Raw genomic sequence first — 19,872 nt, forward strand, 5'->3', positions numbered from 1 at the left:
TCTGTTGGTGCATGTATGGATGTAAGTCTGTTTGTGTGTGTGTGTGTGTGAGTGTGTGTGTTCATGAACTTGGTACAGAGGGTCGAGCTGGGTATTGTTGTACATCTGAAGTAAAAGTTAATAAGGAAAAATCAGCTACAGTTTCACTCTGCCAAAACAAATATTTGGTTGAGAGGTAATGGATGGAAGCATAAACACAGGAGGGAGAGAGAAGAGTGGTAAAGACCAGAGGGAAGAGATGGGAAGACTAGAGGCTTGTGTTAGGAAGCAGAGAAGAATACGGGAAGGAGACGGAAGGCTTGATGGGAGGGCTTTCAAGGCTCCTACTGTTGATTATCCAACATGCTGCGACCATGTGATGGGCCATATGTCCGGGATGCAGGGCAGGCCCTCGCTTCTACTTCTTCACTTCTACTTGCTGTGTCTCCTTTAGCCTTCTCCCAGTATCGCCTCTCTTTGTTTCCCTTCTCTCCTGTTCTGTGTCTCTCTGGCTGGGACCGAGCATTCGTGGGCTGATGGCCATCTGGCTTTAGCCGCATACGGCGTGTGACTTTGCCTGCCTGCTTCCCTGCCTGGCCGGCCGGATCAGTGTAGGCCTGATTGCTGTGCATTACCCGGTGTAGATGAACTGTAAGCCCCAATTTAGAGCGTTAATACAGGACCAAAGCTCTGCGAAGGAAAGATTAAATCCCAGGAGTTGGATAGTAGAATAGACAGAGGAACAGAGGGAGCGAGAGAGAAGGGATAGAGTGATGCTTGACACGCCCCAGAGGGATTACAGTGCACTCCTATGGGGCTGTTGAGACAAAGAAGACTAGCTGAGATAGAGGAATGTTGGAGTTGGGGGGCTTTGAGTTAGTGTTAGAGGATTCTCCAGTTAAGTGCAGTGTTATTGCTGACTGCTCACAGTGCCCATCTGTCTGTTTATCTGTTGTATCTGTATCACCCTTTTCTTTATCTCTCTTTATCTCCCGCTCTGTTTGTGACCTCATGTTCCCAAGTCCAGCATTATCTCTGTCCTCCCTGACCTCACAGTTTGTCTCTCTGCCACATCCTAATCTTCCCCTTTCTTTCATTAAATAAGCTAAATCTCATTTTACGATGCCCAACTTTTCTCTACTCTGTCTTTAAACTACCATATAGTTAAGGGCGATATACCCTAGATCAGCTTTGCTAATGTTCCTCATTTATCTTATGCTGGCCCTTTAGTTCATTCCATGAAATGAAACAAAGAGTTTTAGCTGCTCCGAGTCTGCTCCTTAAACCAACTTTTTCTGCTTGCCTACCCCTTGCAAACAGGAGAGTTAAAGAGCAGGTAATTTCTTGCGATCACAGTCAGAACTGTGCTTGATAAGACCTGATTACAGATATCCACTCTCTTTGGCACCATGTGGATCCAAGACCCAATGAAACTGTGAAATTTATTTGAAATTGTGCCTGTATTTTTTGAGCATTCACCATTTTAACAGCATCTACTGAAAAGCACAATAAATCAGCTGAAAAAGAAAATACAAAGTAATCAGTTTTTGTCTTCTTTTCCTCCTCTAGGTGCAGCATAGATGGAGTAGAAGATAAGCGCATCGTAGGTATACAGATAGACAGCAAGAGTCACGCTCTGTGGGTCGCCTTCACCTCCTGTGTGGTTAAAGTGCCGCTCTCTCGGTGTGAAAGGCACGGGCGGTGCAAGAAGTAAGTTTGCTACTCTATTAAATCATCATTCCTACTCAAGTGGTTGAGCTATGTGCATTCCTTCTGAAAGAAGAAAACAGTATGTGCAGAATGGGCCTAATGGTGTGTGCAATTCTTCTCCAGGTCCTGTATAGCCTCCAGAGACCCATATTGTGGTTGGGTCCCAGAAGGAGCCTGCAGACAGGTGGTTGGCAACACTAAGTAAGTAATAAAGACAATCGAAGTCAAAGGAGCTGCATGCTTTGGGTATTTGGCTCCATGAAAATGTATTAAATTGCATTCAATAACTTAGTTGTATACGTTAGTAAGCTGGTTAATATGCTCTGTGGAAATTTAGCACTTTTTTGTTAGCTTTCTGCTGCTCTTCCTTTACCTCCAACTGGAGTTGAGGCTCATGGGTATTGTAGTATTTAGATGCACGTACTATGCCCACAACATCATCTCATAATACATTTATCTCTAACAGTGTATTTTTTCATTTAAACTGTTACTGTGGACTGCTTTGGAATTGGCTGAATCGAACTAGTAAAACAGCATTTCGCCTTTTTGTCATACCTGGTGCCAGTCCCTCTCCCTGCTTGTCATATCTGTGATCTTTCTAATTTTATGGTTTGTAACTGCAATTTCCTTCAGCTGAAGGGGCTATTGGAAGGATGAATGGAAGGAAAGTGTTGTTTGCAGCGGGCTCGGGGTTTGGTACGCAGCGCTCGGGAAAGCTGGATGGTCGCAGTAACTATAATTTGTGGCTGTAGTCATGACACAGAACCACTTTATGCTTTCTGAACAAACAGCATATGGAGTTTTGTGGTGGGAAAAAACATTTTGCAGATGAAGTCATAACAAAAGGCGCGGTGCTCCACTGGCTATTTGACGATGAATGAATTTGATCCCCCTGCTGCAAAATGATTGGTCTGGCATGCCAATACACCAAAGGCACACGTTCCCGCTTGCACACACAAAACTTAGGGGAAAAAACCCCACACACTCACACACGCAAGCACACTGCCCATCCTATTATTACTCTGCAAAGCCAAAGCAGTGGACTGTTCTGATTGAGTTTCCACAGCAGGAGGAGCAGGAGCTGACACAAAGGCATTAGGAGGGCAGATGACCTCGCTCCTTTACTGTACAATATTTTTAAGTGAGAGAGGGACGGGATTAGATCTGATAGGAACTGCAGGTCTGTGGTGAGCCATTCAAAACATTTGCCAGGCTGGACAGAAGGATGGATAAAATAAGGGAGGGGAGAGTCGGTGACATTTTGTTGTTTGCTTACACAAATGGATCCCTGCAGAGAAGACAATTTCATTCTGCTTTTCTCACTTTCCGTTCTCCTCATTAAAATTAAAAAACAAAACCCTGCTTCCTTGACTGCCTACCTAATCAGCTACGCGTTACTTGCGTATATCCATCCATGTCTGTGTTTCTATTTTTACCCATCTTTCTTTTTCTATCTTTCCTCTGACATATTCTTTCTCTCTTGTAACCCTCCCCTCCTTTCTTCTTCCATCTGGCCCTGATGCTAGTGTGCCAGCTTTCCCATGTGAAGTTATGCCTCTTATACCCGCTGCCTATAAACAGCTTGCACTCTGGTTTCCTGCAATATGGCCCCTAGTTGCCCAGTGTTCATACATTTAATTGCATATGATCCTGGATGGTACTAATTTTGTAAACAAAAAAACCCAGTTATGTTGTTATGAGCATCGACCATTGTCTAAAACACTGCAGTGAGTTTTCTCTGGATTAAACTGAGTGAATGTGCTCTTGTGAGCCCCCTGATCCTTTGTAAATCAAAGCCATGAATCAAAATGAATGGGTGACTTTGAGGGAACATTATGCTTACTCTCTTTACACTGTACACCCAGTATATGAAATCCCTGGCCGCCCATTCACTTCTGATATGAATAATTAATGCTATTATGCCTGACCTGCATTTTCGGCAAGCAGTTCTCTGTACAACCACATATCTCACATAATAATCACGCCTGATGCGAGGTAATATAAAACGGAGGGCTTGGCTGCCTCCAGTTATGTACAATGTTGCTTGAATCGGATTTAAATATGCATTATGTAGTTTCGGTGGGATCTTAACCCCAAGCTGAACCATCTGTAATGTCACACTTGAACAGACTGCACTTCTGTTGCTATAATGCAGCCGCCATGGGACGTGAACCCGTTAACTAAAGGTTCGCACTTTGGTTCATTCACTTTTATATGTGCCAAGAAAAGCCCAGACACTGCATCTGTATTGCATGTCTGCTCATTACTAATTCGCCCTCCTTGGTGCTATTATAAGTCTGAATTGGAAACCATGACGCACCTGTGTTTTGCAGGCCAAATAATATTTTGTGATAGGGTGGGACGAGGTAATGATGTTGTTGAGGAAAATCCAGCAGATTCCTAGAGTGCCTGGACTGTATTTGTGCTTAGACAGGTTCAAATGTGCAACTCTGCATCCGCTTTGTGATTATGACTGTGGATGATAAGCAAATCTGATAAGCTGATTAACTGTACCCCCAGATATGAAGAGAGGATACTGCTATTGTGTAGTGATTGTTGTTGTTGTTCTGCTTGAAACTGAAGGGGGAAATTAGCAATCAAACCTGTAAAATTAACCCTCTCCTTTCAAATTAAGGGTCTGTTAAACTGGGGGAAAAAAAAAAAAAGAATAGTAAATTAATTTGTGACTATATTTCAAAACATATGATCTGAGTATCAAATAACAGGGCTCCAACTGTCCGTTCTTCCTAAATGTGCTGCTTTTTTCACATATTTTCGACTCGGATCAGGCCACAAAGGTTGGCTGATGCTGTTTTAGAAAATAATTCTTTATTCTGTAATTGCGACCAGCGGAGGGTGAAGAAGGTGGGAGGCGGGTGGACAAGCAGGAGGAGGTGGAGCAGCAGCAGAGGATGGGTGGGGAGTGGGGGTAGGCTAAGGAGGACTGTGAAGAGCTGTCATGCGTGATCGTGATCCTGCTTGACGGTTGGTCCGCTCTGTTTCACAGATCTTCTTACTGTCTGCTCGGTGGTCTTTCGGGGAGAAAACAGGTCTTGGTGCAGATTGCATCAGAAAATCACATCTCTAAACTCTCTCCCTCTGTGTCATATGATGGCCCTCAAGCACGGTTACCCCTCACTGCTCTGGTCTTGGCCCATGTGATTGTAACTACACACTCATCTCCTCTAAAGCGAGTTGAGTCACACACTGCATTCTGTAATAGAAGACAAGACTGTGCAAAGTGAAGTTCTGGTGAAAGCAGTAAATTGGGAAATACACCCTTATGCTTTCTTTCTAAGAGCACGGTGAGATTAAAACTTCTGTCGCAGCTATATGATGATTATGAAGCTGGAGCAAGCTTATCTTAACCGGAAGTGCTATTTCCAAAATAGCATGCTTTCACGTTAATAATAAAGCTCACTTTATATTTCAAATATATTCCATATCAATTGATATTAAGTCTTTCACCAAACAACATATATGCTGGTAATGACTGAGCAATAGGCTATTTCTCCATGTTTTTCCACATATGTTATTGCACTAAGTTGGGTTAGCTAGCTTCACATTCACCTTCTAGATGAAGAAATCAGTCACATCTAGCTCCCAGCAAGGAAGCAATTAGGGATACAAATTGTTGAACAGTTTTTTTTAAGCTTTAGAGCATGAGATAATAGTTTTCATTGCAATCGCATAAAAGAAAATCTGTTTTTATCAACACTACTGGCAATACGTCTTGTGCCAGCTATGGATTTACTAACCTGCTTGCATTCTTCATAGCCACTGATTTTAGGTCTCCGGGGCACCTGCTAGGTGTTCTTTGATTCTGATCCAGCAAAGGGCTTTCTGCAGCTCACACTGCGTGTTAGCATAGAATATGCTGCTATTGGTGGTGTTTTTTGTAGTTGCTTTCCTATAGCTTTGTTACTTTGTTAGGTGTGGCGAGCCTGCATGGCCTGGCCTGTTTTCCACTGCTGACCATGATGTCTCTGTTCCCTGCAGATCAGCCTTTGAGCAGGACGTGGAGCATGGCAACACAGATGGCCTGGGTGACTGCCAAAGTAAGCAGGCCCTCTTCACTCTTATCTTTCCTCCTTCACTCTGTACCCCCACCAGCACCACCAACACAACCACCCCCACCACCATTCCTCTCTTCTTTGTTAACTCCATCTCCCTCTTCTCTCGGCTCTCCGTGTGCTTCTTTGCTGCCGTTACCTTTTTCCCATCCGCCTGTTCCACCCTCACAATCCTCTCTTTCACCCACTTCCATCCATCTGTCCTTTCGGCCCTCAGCCTCCTCTGTTGTTTTCCCGCTGCTTTTTGGTCCCCCCGGTCAATAGAGCGCTGTGTCCTATTGCCGAAAGACTGAGGTTCCTTCTTGCAAATCACTTCGAAAACACAACACAAACATTCAGAGAAACACAGGGAAGGGATTTTGCTTGTGAGCAGTCACAGGGTTCATTTTGAAACACAAAACAAGAAGGGGCTCTCAACCGAGTCAGGCCAAAAAGTCTCGAAAAGGCCTCTTTTACTCTACAACAGTGAATGGCGCATATACAGAGACAGTATTTCTTATCTTTTCATGTCCAAAATAACAGCTTGGTTTCTCCAACGGGAAACCTTGTTGATATTCTAGTGAGCAGCTCAGTTTGCGAAAGAAACATCAAAACAATTTGATATTAAATCATTCATTTTGGTTCATCTCATCTCAATTTCAACTGTTTACTGAGAGTAAATAAAGGCTATGCATTTTCCCTCTGGTTTCATTAGTATGTTTAGTCAAGGGAACCCATAGTGTTGGACTTTCATTAGCTTTAGAAGCTATATAGATCACCACTGATTAAGGCTGGGAGAATATCGAGCAGCCAGTCGATTTTAAATTACTTTAAAAGTCATGGCTTTTGATCATGTTAAAGCATAAGCTCCCTTTACTGCAAGCAATAACAGGTTTCTCCCTCGTTTCTTTTCTTTTTCTTCCAGATACATTTGTGGCCCTGAATGGTAAGTACCCCACATGTCCTGCACAGGCAATCGAATAAAAGACAGGAGCTGCATTTCATCTCCTTTTAGTCTTTAACTTCAGCCACACCTTTTCGTCTAGTCAGTCAATCATCCCCTCTCAAGGAAATGAAAACTCCTCCCACACGTATAAAGAAGGGTTATTAATGACTCAAGGTTTTAACTGAATTGATTTCACTCCTTCTTTTTGATAGACGTCCCTTCCAGTTACGAAGGTAATGAAACATTAAAGTACACTCGGTCACTTTCATTGCTCATATTATTTCTCCCTGTGCTCCTCGCAGTGTTTAGAATAAAGGTCGCAGTGATAGAAATCAGAATTAAAGGTCTTTAATGCTGATTGTGATTCTATTAGTTCTCTTTTCCCCCTCCTTGTTCCCAGTGCCCAATCGCCTTATCCCCATGTGCAACAGCATCGATTATCCCTGACCTTTGCTTTGCTAATTGGATAGATCTAGTTGTTAGTGGTTAAAGGCCTCGGTGGTAAAGAAATACTTCAGCATGCACATTAAACAGGATATGTGCTGACAGAGAGAGAGAGCGAGAAATAAAACCGGCCTGTTTCGAGTCTGGAAATATGTTCTCGCTAACTGCACAGACTCTTTGCACAGTTTGAGATGCTTAATTCAAAAGGGCTAATGTAAACATGCACAGACATACATGCACACTGTTCTACGGCTGGCTTCCTTTCCTAGCAGATATGTTTACTCTCTTAATCCCACAACACAATATTACGATTACACTTCACTGCCGCCGATTGATACCATTTTCCTCACTGAAGTCTCTTTAAGGAATGATAAACAGATGTGATTAGCCTGCAGTAAAGTCTCTTTTATCCATATCACACACACCTACGCGCACATCCACCTTATTTTTATCTAATCGGAGGAGGCATTAGTTTTGTTTTTAGTGAATCTCTTTCTCTCTCACACACATACCTCGCAGCTGCCAGATCAAAACAGCCAGATCCATACAGAATGACAAGAATAGATATTTTGAAGCCGTACCAGAAAGCCCAGCACTTTCTCTCGCTAACCCCCACTGTGAATCTCCCTCCTTTTGGAAATCCAGGGTCATGGAAAAAGCATCTGTGTTGGTGTACACCCCTGTAGCGCTGAATATGCTCCCACAGGCTGGGCTGTGTGTTTTCAGGCACACACTTAAACACACCTAGTTTACAACACCCTCCCACCAAACAAAGTCTCAGCCCTTCCATCTATCTGTCAGTGGTTGATATGGATTTGAAGATAAATAAATGCCCTTTCTCTATTCTCCTCTCTCCTACTCCAGACTAGACTTCCTTGCCTCTCTTTTAATCTGTAGAGAGAGAGATGTGCATCCGTCGGCAGTTTAGGCCCCTTTTTTTCTCCCCTGATCCGTGGAGGAGCTCTGAGGCTCCGAGCTCTCTCTATGTGTGTCATCTGCCTAAATTGCACTTCCCCTGGCGGTGGGGGAATGAATTATAAAATAGGCCTGTCACACTAATCTCTCAGCCTTGGGCCAATAGTTAAATAAATCATTTTAATGATTGCCACGCCACACAGAAGAGGAGGAGGCTCTGGGTGGTGTTGTGTAGGTGCCTGTTGTGCGTACTCTACCAGCAGCATCAACCTTAGCCTTTTGAAATGCCTCCCCACCTTCAAACACACGCCTAAACACATATTGAAAAGGAACACACATGCGCATGCACACACACACGCACATTGCTGTCACCTCCTTCACGCAGATAGCGTGTCAAAATGGTAACTGGGGGCTGAGCTCCACAAGAGGCTGTTGATAAAAGTGTTGTCACTCTGCATCTAGGGATGATCAAAAAACAAAAAACACGCGGCTCATTACATTAAACACAATGTATAGCTTCTTCAGAATTGTGTAGGGTGGCTTAACTGTAAGCATGTGGGATGGTAATGTGATTAGCATGGTTCAAAAATAAACTCTTCAGCAAAGCTTATGTACAGATTTTGCCTATGAAACAAAATGAGAAAACTTAAGACTGACAGAGACAGGCAAGCACAGACTGTATGAGTTATATGCAAAGCTGGACACAGAAGAGGGGGGTATGATCCATCCTCCACAAACGAAAGAGTACTGTGTTGCAGTAGCACTGCATTTATTTCCTCTGAGATACAGCTGGTGTATTTTGTTCAGTGTTAATGGGTACATTTACATGGAGCCTGATATTCTGCTTACAATCAGTTTAAAAGCCCAAATAGAATAAAAGTGCTCCACAAAAATCACCTCAGTTAAAATAAACGGTGGGATTCAATGAGTTTCCGAGGGGTGTAAGAAGCATCTGATCAGTAGGAAAACTGTACCAGGTAAACAGTTTATCAGATACTTTCAGGCTGCATTTTATTCTGAGCGTGCCCTCTGTGTTGACTCAGATGCACGGGGACATACGCAACATTGGTTTCCAAAGATGGCAGCTTTCCAAGCCAAACTTCTCTTCTGCAGATGGTTTGGTTTTAATACAAACTCAAAGATAATTAAAGAATTAAGAGCAATGCAAAAACAGCAGCTTCTCCACCGCGCAGAGGATAGACATGTGTTTGTTTCAGAAACTGATAAAACACCTGCCAAAGAGTTTGACATTTTTATGCATGCCACACTTTTTCAGTTAAGTGTATTGAAGTATGTAAACACTATGTCATAACGATATTATATCCTATCTAAGCAGTGAAGACAAGATGAAAATAATTTGCATTCTGTGCAGTTACTTAACGTATTGTCTGAAAAAACCCTAATTATTAAATTGCATGTTTTTCTTTTGCACACTATTACATTCAGTAACTAAAAGCAGTGAATCTTAACGGTCTGGAACTAGAGCCGCAAAATATTTAGGATTTTGGCTTGAAAATGATTTTAAAAATGGTTGCAGAATGAATATTAATTTTCTTTCGGCTGCTGTTTAATACAGACTGCAATTTTGAGTTGGAGAAGCCATCAGTGCACATCGAAATGAATTAAACATTGCTGCAGAAATGATTGGAAAGCCAGATTTAAAGTTAGCTTGAGAAAAGGAGCAGGATGAACATGAGCAGAGTTAGAACCACTTTAGCTGGAGAAAAGTTACAGGCAGACTTCTTGACAGGAGCGATGGAAAAAAATTTTGTCTCTTGTCCTTCATATCAAAGGCAGGCACCCTACGGTGATTGTAGAGAAATACAATTGTACTCTTTTCAACTGTGACGGGCCCAACAGTGTCAGTCAGAACAGGAGGTGGGAGAATGATAAAGATATAGAGACTCTGAGAATGACAGACGAATAGAAACACACACACATTCACTAATGAGTTGCCTAGGGTCACACTTTGTTGCCTTACACAGCCCAGCAAGTGTGTGTGTGTGTGTGTGTAAGCACCCCTGCTGTGCTTTCATGCACTGAATCTGTTCCCTGACTGCCACGGGAGTCAGTTAACCTGTGTTGTGTCCGGCAGGCCACCATCACCACCGTCACCACCACACCCTCTCCCTTCCCACCTCGGCCCTGCCTGAGGCCGCGGATGGCCCCCTGGGCCGGGGCCGCATGGTGGAGCGGAAGGACCCCCCCATGAGTTCAGACAAAGGGGAGGACCCCTACATGGCCGTACCCTCTCAGACTCAGCCAGAAGCCAATGGTAAGCCTTGGAACGTCACAATAGCAGTCAGTTTGGTCCATTGTCACCTGTGGCAAGGGAGAGGGAAGGGAGGGATAAAGGGGAAGGGAAGGGTTTGCGTAATTGAGATTTACGGCCGCCTAGCTGCTTCCAGCTGACGAAGTGTAGAGATGGCGGATCGCTTTCTCTCTAGGGGACAAATCGCTTCACACTGTGCACATAAACCCCCCCACTGAAACATATGCGCACACATTTACATTTGTAGGTACATGCACATAGACATTCGGTGGTCATAAGGTAGCATGTAGGCTATGTACACACCAACCTTCATGCACACACCACTCTGTAGGATGGATTTATTGTCCGTGGATTGTAATGCCCCACAGGAGATGTAATATCCAGACCATTACACTCTGAAAAGGAAGATGGCGATGTATTTATTTCCTCGGGAAGATGGCCCAGTCCCCAGCTCTGTCATGCTTTGCGACACGGTGACATGACATTGAACGCCCTTTTCTCCTGTGTTAACAACCTGCCTAATGCTGTACCGCCTCAAGGACGGCTCACTGGATAAATGAGTCAGAGTGAAAAGGGAGGAAGGGGAGGAGACGAGAGGGACAACCCACATTGTAGATGAAAAGAAAAAAAGGTCACTGCGGTGCTGCCAATCCAGCCTGCTCTTTACTGTCACAGACAAAGCTTAGAAGCCATTACAGCAACATGCAACATGTTTCTGCTAGTTTGTGCGGTCCATGCTAACACAGGCATTACCCCGAAACATTAATTGAAATGACATTAATATTTTCATTCTGACTGTGGCCTGAAAGATGCAGTAGCATACTCTCTACAAACATACTAAATGTAAAGAAAGACAGAAAGATCAGCTAACGAGCTGAGTCTAAAATGTCTCCTTACTGAAGTCAGTGTTTAAAAAAAACATGCATGCCTCTTTCAGTTACCCAGGGCATAAATGCAGTTTCAACCTAAGAAAGAACATACAGAATACTTTCTCATTCACAGGCTTGGAAGAGACTTTGAAGATGCTGAAGTGTTGACAAGTGAGATTGACGGGTTGATTTTACCTGGGCTGAATAAATACATTTCAAAAGAGTTTAAAAATACATGACGGTATGACTCAAATGCAGTGTCTTCACAAGAGAACCATAAACTGGGGCTAGCTAAAGTCACTAGTGCACATTTTAAATGTCTCCTGTCTATGGGATAAAGTGAGGAGGCACAGCAGTGATTGAAGCACGTCAGCTGGAAGCAGTTAAGCACCACTTGGTAGATCCAAGCACAATGGTGGCAGAGACTTCAGACAGCATGCCTACAACCAGCATCACAACATGCTGTCGCTCCCCTTGTTGCCTTTGCCTGAGCAGGTGTAACCCGACGAGGAATGGCAAGAAATGCTGAGAATCAAACGTAACGAGAGCCAAAGCTGTCTTACGGTAATAGCTTTTTCCAAGAATAACATTCTGATTTCGGGAGATTTGTGGGTAACTCCGTGCTCAGGTAACTGCAAGACGACTTCATATTTCAATACAATGCTTCCTGCTGTTGTTGTTTTTTTCTTTCTGTATGGTCATTTTTATTATTATTATTATTATCATTTTTATGAGACACTTTTGCAGCTTGTGTCACTATTTATCTGTTCAATTTTAGCTCTACAGTCTTTTCTTTTCCCTTCGTTATGAAAGTCGGCTCTGATGATATTTTCTTTCTTATTTTACTGATTTGCGTGGTTTCTTGTGAGCAGTTCTTGATATTTTGCATGGCTTGATCTCACACTACGTCTTTTTTTGCTATTTATATATTTGCCTTTCTTCCTGTGTTGATTGCTTTGATGGTATTAAGCACAGTTTTGCCTCCATACAGCTTAATGCTTTCAGCATGGCAAATTGAGCACCACAATCAAGAGTACTCATTTCCCGCTCCACCCATCCCCGCTCCACCCATCCTTCCTCCTGTTCCTTCCTGTCTCCCTCAGTATGATTGGCTTCAGGTGTCAACTGTACTGTGAAAACTTAGCAAACTGCATGTATGAGAGTGAAAACCCAAACATGAATGAATAAGCTATATTAGAAAAAGAAAGCAAAGAAGTCATTTTATCGGCATTTTAATTGCAAAGCAACACATCCACGCAGCCTATTTTGCAGAAGAAATCAGGGATAAACATTTAACCGATCAATCTCAAGTTTATGCTTGAGTGAAAATGTATTAGCTCATATCCAAAGTCTTTTGCGAGCTTATTTGTGATTTAAAACAAATTACAATTACGTCCCTAACTTTTTCATTTGCAGTTGAGACATTGTGGAATCTTATCTGCTAATGAATATTACAGTGCTGCCAATATGTATTAGTCCAGCACCACCAGAGTAATTAGAAATGCTGCAAAGTGATGAGTATTTGCACGCGAATGATATTCAGCACCCAACAGCATCACTATCTGCCATTCCAGTGGGGCCATCACAGTAGTCAGGTGGCTGCTTGTGTTTCACAGTACATTTGAGCTCAGGGTCTGTTTGTGTGTCTGGGCATCATCTGTTATATTTTCTTCTACTTCTGTCATTCCACCATACACTCGTCGTCTGTCCTCCCGTCGCTCATCCAAACCCCAAAACCACCACCAGCTCTGCCTTTTCCACCATCTGCTGCCATTGTGATCAGTCTCCCTTCCACAGGACCTCTCATCTGACTGGGATGGCATGTTCCAAGGCTATACCTTACCTTAGCGCAAATTAATTCCTGAACCAATTTATGGAGAAACCTTCCTCAAATGTCCCCCCACCCTCTCTTCCTCCACCATCTCTGTATCTCTTCCTCTTCAGTTTCTCCCCTTGCAGTCTGCCTCTTCTCCAACTGTAGTCATATCTCTTCCCCCGTCTGCAGGAATGAATCCTTGCTCTGCTCCCCACTTTGCTCTCTCTCCTTTTTTTTTTCTACCTGTCTCCCTTTCTCTGGCAGGCTCAGATCTACCCACCTCATTCCCTACTTACATCCACCCCTCCCCCTTTAAACCCGACCTGTAGCCACCGCTGTGTTGCTCCAATTTATGGGTTCATTACAGCAGCTATCCAAGGGAAAAGGAAAGTGGAGAGGTGGAAGGAAAGGGGGATGGAGCGAGACAAGAGGGGACGGAGACTTGGGAAATGAAGGGACTGAGGTACACATGATAAAGATTTATTAGACAGAACAGGGCAATAATGTAACATTGAACAAAGCGGTAAACAGACAGCAGGTGAATGAACTAGCTGAAAGATCTGAACAGAAAAGATGCAGGACAGGTGAATCAGAGAGGAAATAATATATTGTAGTTAAACAAAGTGAACAATATTGTTTCTCTCCATCCCTTTCAGTCTATATTTTATGCTTAGTTAGCTAACGCTAAAAGAGCTGAATGTGAAAAAAAGAATCAAACTGAACATCTGGTGAAACTGAAACAAATTGCTCTAAAAATACAGGATGTTGTCTGCAGTAATGTAGCATTTTCTGTGACTCAGGTTCTGAACAGTACGTGCTGATGCTTTTGAGAAGCAAAACATGAACAGCAAGCACTTATTACTTTTTACAGTTTAATATCACTTTTGCTGAATATTTAATTTTCAGTCATTAGTTTGCATATTTTTATGGTTAATTCAGTTAGGTTGCATTTAGACTTGAACACTGGTTTCATGTTAAAGTCTAGCTGGGCCACAACAAGAGTCTGGTAGTGATTAATCATGTTGAAGGTCTTTATTAAAATAATAATTACATTAGTATTCCTGCAAACATGGGTATGGGAATTTCAGCCAAACTGATATCTTGTCATACTTCAAGACAGAAAACTGAATTCAGTTAAATTAACCTACAAATGCTTTTTACAGCATAATTATTTTTGTAAAACAAACAAACAATCAAACACCCAGATTATCAACAGAATAGATTTATTAATTACAATTAATAACAATAAAAGGTTTTCAAAATAAGTATTTTAGTTGTGGTCAACAAAATATGGCCACAATAGTCCAGTTCATTTTTTAACGTAAAGGCTTGTGTTAAGCTTTAGGGTCATGTTAAGGAACCCCAAGGAAGCCTTTAAAAAGTCAGCACCAACATGAAGCAGGAGACAGTTTAATTAATGAATTTACATAACCTCTAACCACCACAGATGTGGTAGCAAAAGGATGTATAATAGAAGAAACTATTTTGGTTGCTCCCTTATATTCAATGGGTCAACTTATCATTTAGCTCCACGTGTTTGTTTTGGTGGTTTATTTTCCACTTTTTAAGTGAAAATAAAAACAACTTTAATAACACAACATGTATTAATATTAGTAACAAAAACACATTAGTAACGTTCTAACAATAACAAACTGTACAAGTTTGATTTAAAGTGCTTAATGCTTTTTTATAACAAATCTTATCCATGTTTCTTAAAAGTCTTTTTTATTTTGTTTGTTTTGTTTTTTTATTAACTATTAATCCTGTGACTCCATAGTGTACTGGTTAACACATTGACGTAACACATAAAAGATCCCAGATTTTAGACCAGTAGAAACTAAATCCCGAGGATGGCTGCATATGCATATGGTATGTAAACCATAAGACAAATAAGGGGGCAGCCAAAAGAAGCTTACTTATGAATATGTTATGTAGTCTAACTTCCTAATGATGTTCTTCATATTTTAATAAGACAATTATTATTTCCTTATTACCAATTAACTAATGTGTGGAGCTTGAAGTTAAGTGTTATCCCTTCAAGAAACTACGACTTGAGTGTAAAGTATAGCATATAGACATTTCTACACAAGCTTTAATGCCTGAGTATTACACATAATCCAGGCAACAAGTGCAATTCTTACTATAGACTAACTAAGTATTAAAAAGTGTTAAGAGACTAAATGCAAGTATTAGAGGCCATAATTATCTGAAGAAATGTTTTGCTCTGTCGTGTAGTACCATTAAGTATTGGTTTACCACACTGATTCAGAAGAGGAAACAGGACGAAGAAAACTTCTTTTTGGATTTAATGTGTTTCTTGTACAGCATTAAATTTTTTTTTAATTTTTTTATTTTTAATGTTACAAAACAACAACTGTACTTTTCTAGCGTATGCTTTCCCTCAGTGTCAGGTTTTCACATTAATAGCTGTTGTCATCTGACAGCTGCTCTGCAAGGGTTATTTTCAGCTGCAGGCAGCTCTCTGACACCTGTGTGCCAAGGTGAGGCTGCTATGATAGAAGGAGAGTATGACCCTGCTCAGACAGGATTGCAGCACAATTCTTTCTATGACAGAAAGTCTTGAATTTGACTTCATCTCAGTTGCTGGAAAGCAGTTGACTGAACATCTCACCGTAGTTACTGGGGATGCCCTGTCAATCTTAAATGTTAACTTTACTTTCACCAGGAAAAATGTTCAATTATGCAGCAGAGAAAATAGCACGTTTGTTTACAGTCAAACAATTGTTCCAAACATTACTGTATTTCACTGCATTTTATTAATTTTAATGATGCATAAGGATGGCTTTAACCATTGATTTGTCTTTATATTAGCTTTACAATTCATTCAAAAACAACTAGTGTTAAATAGATGAAGAGGGCATAGTCATAATCTCGAATGTGACCAGTAATGATCGCCTTTTACCATGTAGCTGCGTTTCTTTTGCAACCTGTGAGCAACAAAAAAAGATAAAAGATTATTTCCTTGGTTGTGTGATTATTATGGGTATGGCTCTTGTTTCAGAATGCCCTCTTTTGTAGGTGAGCCAAGAGGTTTTGAGGTAACAGAGGCTTAGACTTAGTTTACCACAAACTCTGCTCACTGTCAGATAATGCACTTGGCTCCTGAAGTTTTTAAGGAGCCTATGAGGTTTAGCAGATTTGGAAATTTAATGTTAGTAGTTTCATATGTCCTTGCAGTTGAATGATAGGATTAAGGTTAATCCTGTAAAGTAGGATGATAGGATTTAAGTTAAAAGTTTATGGAGTGGCCCTTTAGGGCAGGCTGAATGTCTCTGTGTGTGGCAAAGACTAAAAAAATTTTAATTAAATGTTCCCACAACCCATGTTCCTGTCATTCCAACACCTTCGCAATTAAGTAGTGGATTTCGGTTCAGTGTTTCTTACTGGTCAAAGATTGGGCTGGATCTTTGTGAAGCAGATGAATTATTCGCAGCTCATTGTGAATCATAATAGAAACAGCGAACTAGATGCGTTCCCAGCATTACGCACTTCCCGGACTGACGTCAAGCCATAAGCCATAATTTCCTCCACTGATTAGCTTATTGTTCTCTCAAACTGCTTTTGTTTAAAACACACATTCGCTGCTTACTTTTCCACTTTTATGTTTTGGTTACGCTTTTTAATAAGTCCCCCTAACCGTTGACGGTTCGTACAAGAGCTTTGCTTTGTCTCTCGCCCATGTGAGACTGAATCTCATATCACTGCGGCTCATCCCTTTGTGCTCTTGAAGCTTGTCTAACCCACATTCAGCTGTCATTATTATACTTTGAACTGGATTTAAACAGTTATGTTCACGTTGTCCATGAGTGAGCCCTCATCAAGTAGATACAAGCCGAGGCTTTGTTCTCTTGTTGAGCACTAAAACATTTCTAAACAATTACCAATGGCTGCCTTTATGGATTCAATGAAATGCAATGCGTATTAGCACACACATAGCACTCCAGTGATACACAGAAGTCATTTTCTGCAGCCCACATGGTGAAATACACTTCGGTGGGTCACCGGCTGTATTACGGTGACTCATCGAGATTGAATATTAATTGAAAGAACTCAAGATTATAGACACGAATGCACACATAATTTAAAAGTCTACACTGTTTAAATAGTGACAAGCTGTTTTAACAGTTGCACTCTAATGTGAGGGACCTTTTTGCGTTCAGTATATCAGCATGTAAAAATCTATCACCCAGTAATCCGAACGGGAGCGCTGTCAAGTCAAGGCATCAAATAGCTGATGAAAAATGGGATGTTTAATTTATGCTGATATCTTGTGACTATTAAATATTACAGTTTGTATGCAGGGAGTTGGATAGGTTAGTACATCAATGTTAATACCTCAGGTGCTGAATAACATAATTAGGGGTTTAATTATATCTTAACTCGCTCATCAGTATGCATTGCTCCGACTCAGGATTGTCTGATGAATGCTTTAATATTGAATAACACCATTAATGCAAGTGGCTCTTAACCCAAACATACACAAGACTTAATGGGATAATTTGCTAACAGGGAATTTAAATAGAAGTTAATGAATTGTTGTCACCATCCAAATACCAGTGTCCTTTTTAAAAGATGACAACAAACTGGTTCCTAATGAAAAAATAGGGCGTTTTTCGAGCTCCCGCGTCAGAGTAAATAAATGCACACCACTTAACATTATCTGCTTTTTCATCCTTCCTTCTGTCTGTAGTCGGTAAGGTCCACTGTTTCATCTTTCAGCGAGTGAAGCATAGTAAGTAGCAGTTAAGTCCAATTAAGATTTTTATCATTTTGCAGACAATGTCTTTATGCAGTCGCTCGCAGTCAGAGGTTAGTGCCCTCTCTGTAACCCCTCTGTGATTTTTAACTACCTTTGAAGTTTTCTTTGCAACAACACAAAGACAAGCTCTGTGGGCTTAAGTCAGTTGGTGCGTCTCAAAAGATTAAAAGAGTGGAAGAGCATCTGTGTGTGTCAGACAGATAGAGCATTCACAAGTTCCAGTCACAATAGATTACAATGTTTCTGATTTATAAGTAAGTGTTGCCGACCCGGCCTGTTTTGACAGTCAGACATATCTGAGTATCTGAGATATGTGTTTAATATCTGAATGTTGAGGCTCGAGGCGGTGTGAAATTCAAATCAATTCATCCGCTGAGAGAAGTGTTGAACTGCAGGATGCCTTATGATGCATTCTGGGGGTGAGGCAAGAGCGAAACCAGAAGATTATAAGTCACTGTATAGTCAGAACCTCAACAAGATGAGACTAAAGCGGAAAATCTGTGAGTTTTAGCAACACTTTGATACTTTTCAAGGTCAAGTAGTGGAAGTTTTAGAAAGTTTACAAAGATCGCAAATGATCAGAAATGAGCGGCATAGCCATCTTGATTCAAAACCCTGAGGTCCCGTGATTCAACTGAGACGGCCTTGGTGTCCTCTGTGGCAACTTTCATCCTCTTTGATGTTAAGATGAGAAACAATTCCTCACTTGAAAGATGGAAGTCTTCAAAGTTTAGCTTTTTTTTTTTTCTTTGTGTTTTACCCGAGGCCTTGGGCTAAGTACCTTCTGGAAATGTCTGCGTGTGCAGGAGAAGTGAGTGATGGAGGAAGGAGAGGAGAAAAAGAATAAAAGCTTCAAAAGAAAAAAAAAAGGAGCCTTACAGGGCAGGTTAAATAGGGTTTTAACTTTAGCTCACACACCCACAAGAGAAGTCAAAGATCCAGCTCCACAGTTCACCTCCTTCACCAGAATGGACAACCACTTGGCTCTGCCGCCCTCCGGCTTTGTTATTCAATATGAAGTCCAAACGCTCAATCAAAGTTAGCCTTTAGCAGTAATAAATTCACTGTCATGAAAATTCATAACAGTTTTGATTTCCTCTTTTCAGCTTCAATGTCAGCTCCACAGACAGAGACATATGAAAGTATTTACTTTTAACAAGGATTATTGAAAAACGAGAGATTTGCCAATGTATTTGTTTATGCTTGCACTTTTATTTTCCTACATAACTGTCCTTTGGAGATTTCCAGGTCTCCTGATCTCAAGTGAAACTGAATTCCTTTTACATCCCTTCCGTGTGCGCTGAAATATTTAACCCAGCAGCTCTCAAAGAGCAGCCAGCCCCCACCGCCGCTGTTGTTTCTGCTAAAGGGTGATAACTTAGAAAGATCACAAGGTTGTAATTACAGCCTTCCCGGTCTCCACTGAATTGAACACTTACCATATGGAGGCTGAACGGTGTGAAAGAAAAAGAAAGTCAAAAAAGTGATTCATTGTTTCTGCAAAGGAGAGAAGTGGCAGAAAGTGTGAATGAAAGATCTAAGTGAGGACAGTGGAAAGTCAAAGTTAAAGATAGCAGCGCAGAAAAGTATCTCTCTCGTTCTCAGATGTTACAGGATGAGATGGGAAGCAGATGTTTCATCAGACAGGCCGGCCATTTGATCACGCAAGTTCGCAGCGTAACACTCGTCAAACGTGGATGCTGCGCTGCAGATAACGCTCATCACTTCTCACACTATCCACACGGCTGAGCGTGTCCTCGATAAGGAAAGGTTTTGGCCGGGAAAGATGCTTTTTTTTAAACCTTTTGTTTAACTTTTAGTGAGTTATGGCTGTGCTGCATGTTGTCAGCACTCTATTAAGGAGAAAAGTGAAGTTTTGTTTTTACAATAAATGAGGAATGATCTGGGTAAATGTAAGTGTCCTTTCTTATCCAGGTTGAGCTTCAAAGTCCAGACAGAGACTAAAGAGTGCTTAACTCCGGCTAGGAAAAAGGGGCTTTAACTCATGTTGTTGGGCTAATGAAGTATGACTGCAGCGAGTGAGATTATGGATGTTAGTTTAAGACAGTGTGGATTTCAGATCCATGAG

General features: G+C 41.5%; 1 protein-coding gene across 4 annotated transcripts in view; it reads left to right on the plus strand.

The window, feature by feature from the left end:
- The window catches only part of sema6a (sema domain, transmembrane domain (TM), and cytoplasmic domain, (semaphorin) 6A), a 102,469-nt gene that overhangs the window by 77,031 nt on the left and 5,566 nt on the right, over nucleotides 1-19,872 (plus strand). For 2 of the 4 annotated variants that reach the window (XM_005919089.3, XM_042219527.1), the window contains exons 14-19: nucleotides 1,549-1,689; nucleotides 1,813-1,890; nucleotides 5,689-5,747; nucleotides 6,667-6,687; nucleotides 6,900-6,920; nucleotides 10,142-10,321. In XM_005919089.3, the coding sequence (XP_005919151.1) occupies nucleotides 1,549-1,689; nucleotides 1,813-1,890; nucleotides 5,689-5,747; nucleotides 6,667-6,687; nucleotides 6,900-6,920; nucleotides 10,142-10,321 (500 nt within the window). The remainder of the gene's footprint in view (nucleotides 1-1,548; nucleotides 1,690-1,812; nucleotides 1,891-5,688; nucleotides 5,748-6,666; nucleotides 6,688-6,899; nucleotides 6,921-10,141; nucleotides 10,322-19,872) is intronic. The other 2 variants (XM_005919090.3, XM_005919091.3) reach the window with 2 other exon arrangements.

This window comes from Haplochromis burtoni, unplaced genomic scaffold (genome assembly GCF_018398535.1).
Source record: "Haplochromis burtoni strain Fernald_Lab_line unplaced genomic scaffold, NCSU_Asbu1 Contig_34, whole genome shotgun sequence".
In the NCBI taxonomy this organism is placed as follows: Eukaryota; Metazoa; Chordata; class Actinopteri; order Cichliformes; family Cichlidae; genus Haplochromis; species Haplochromis burtoni.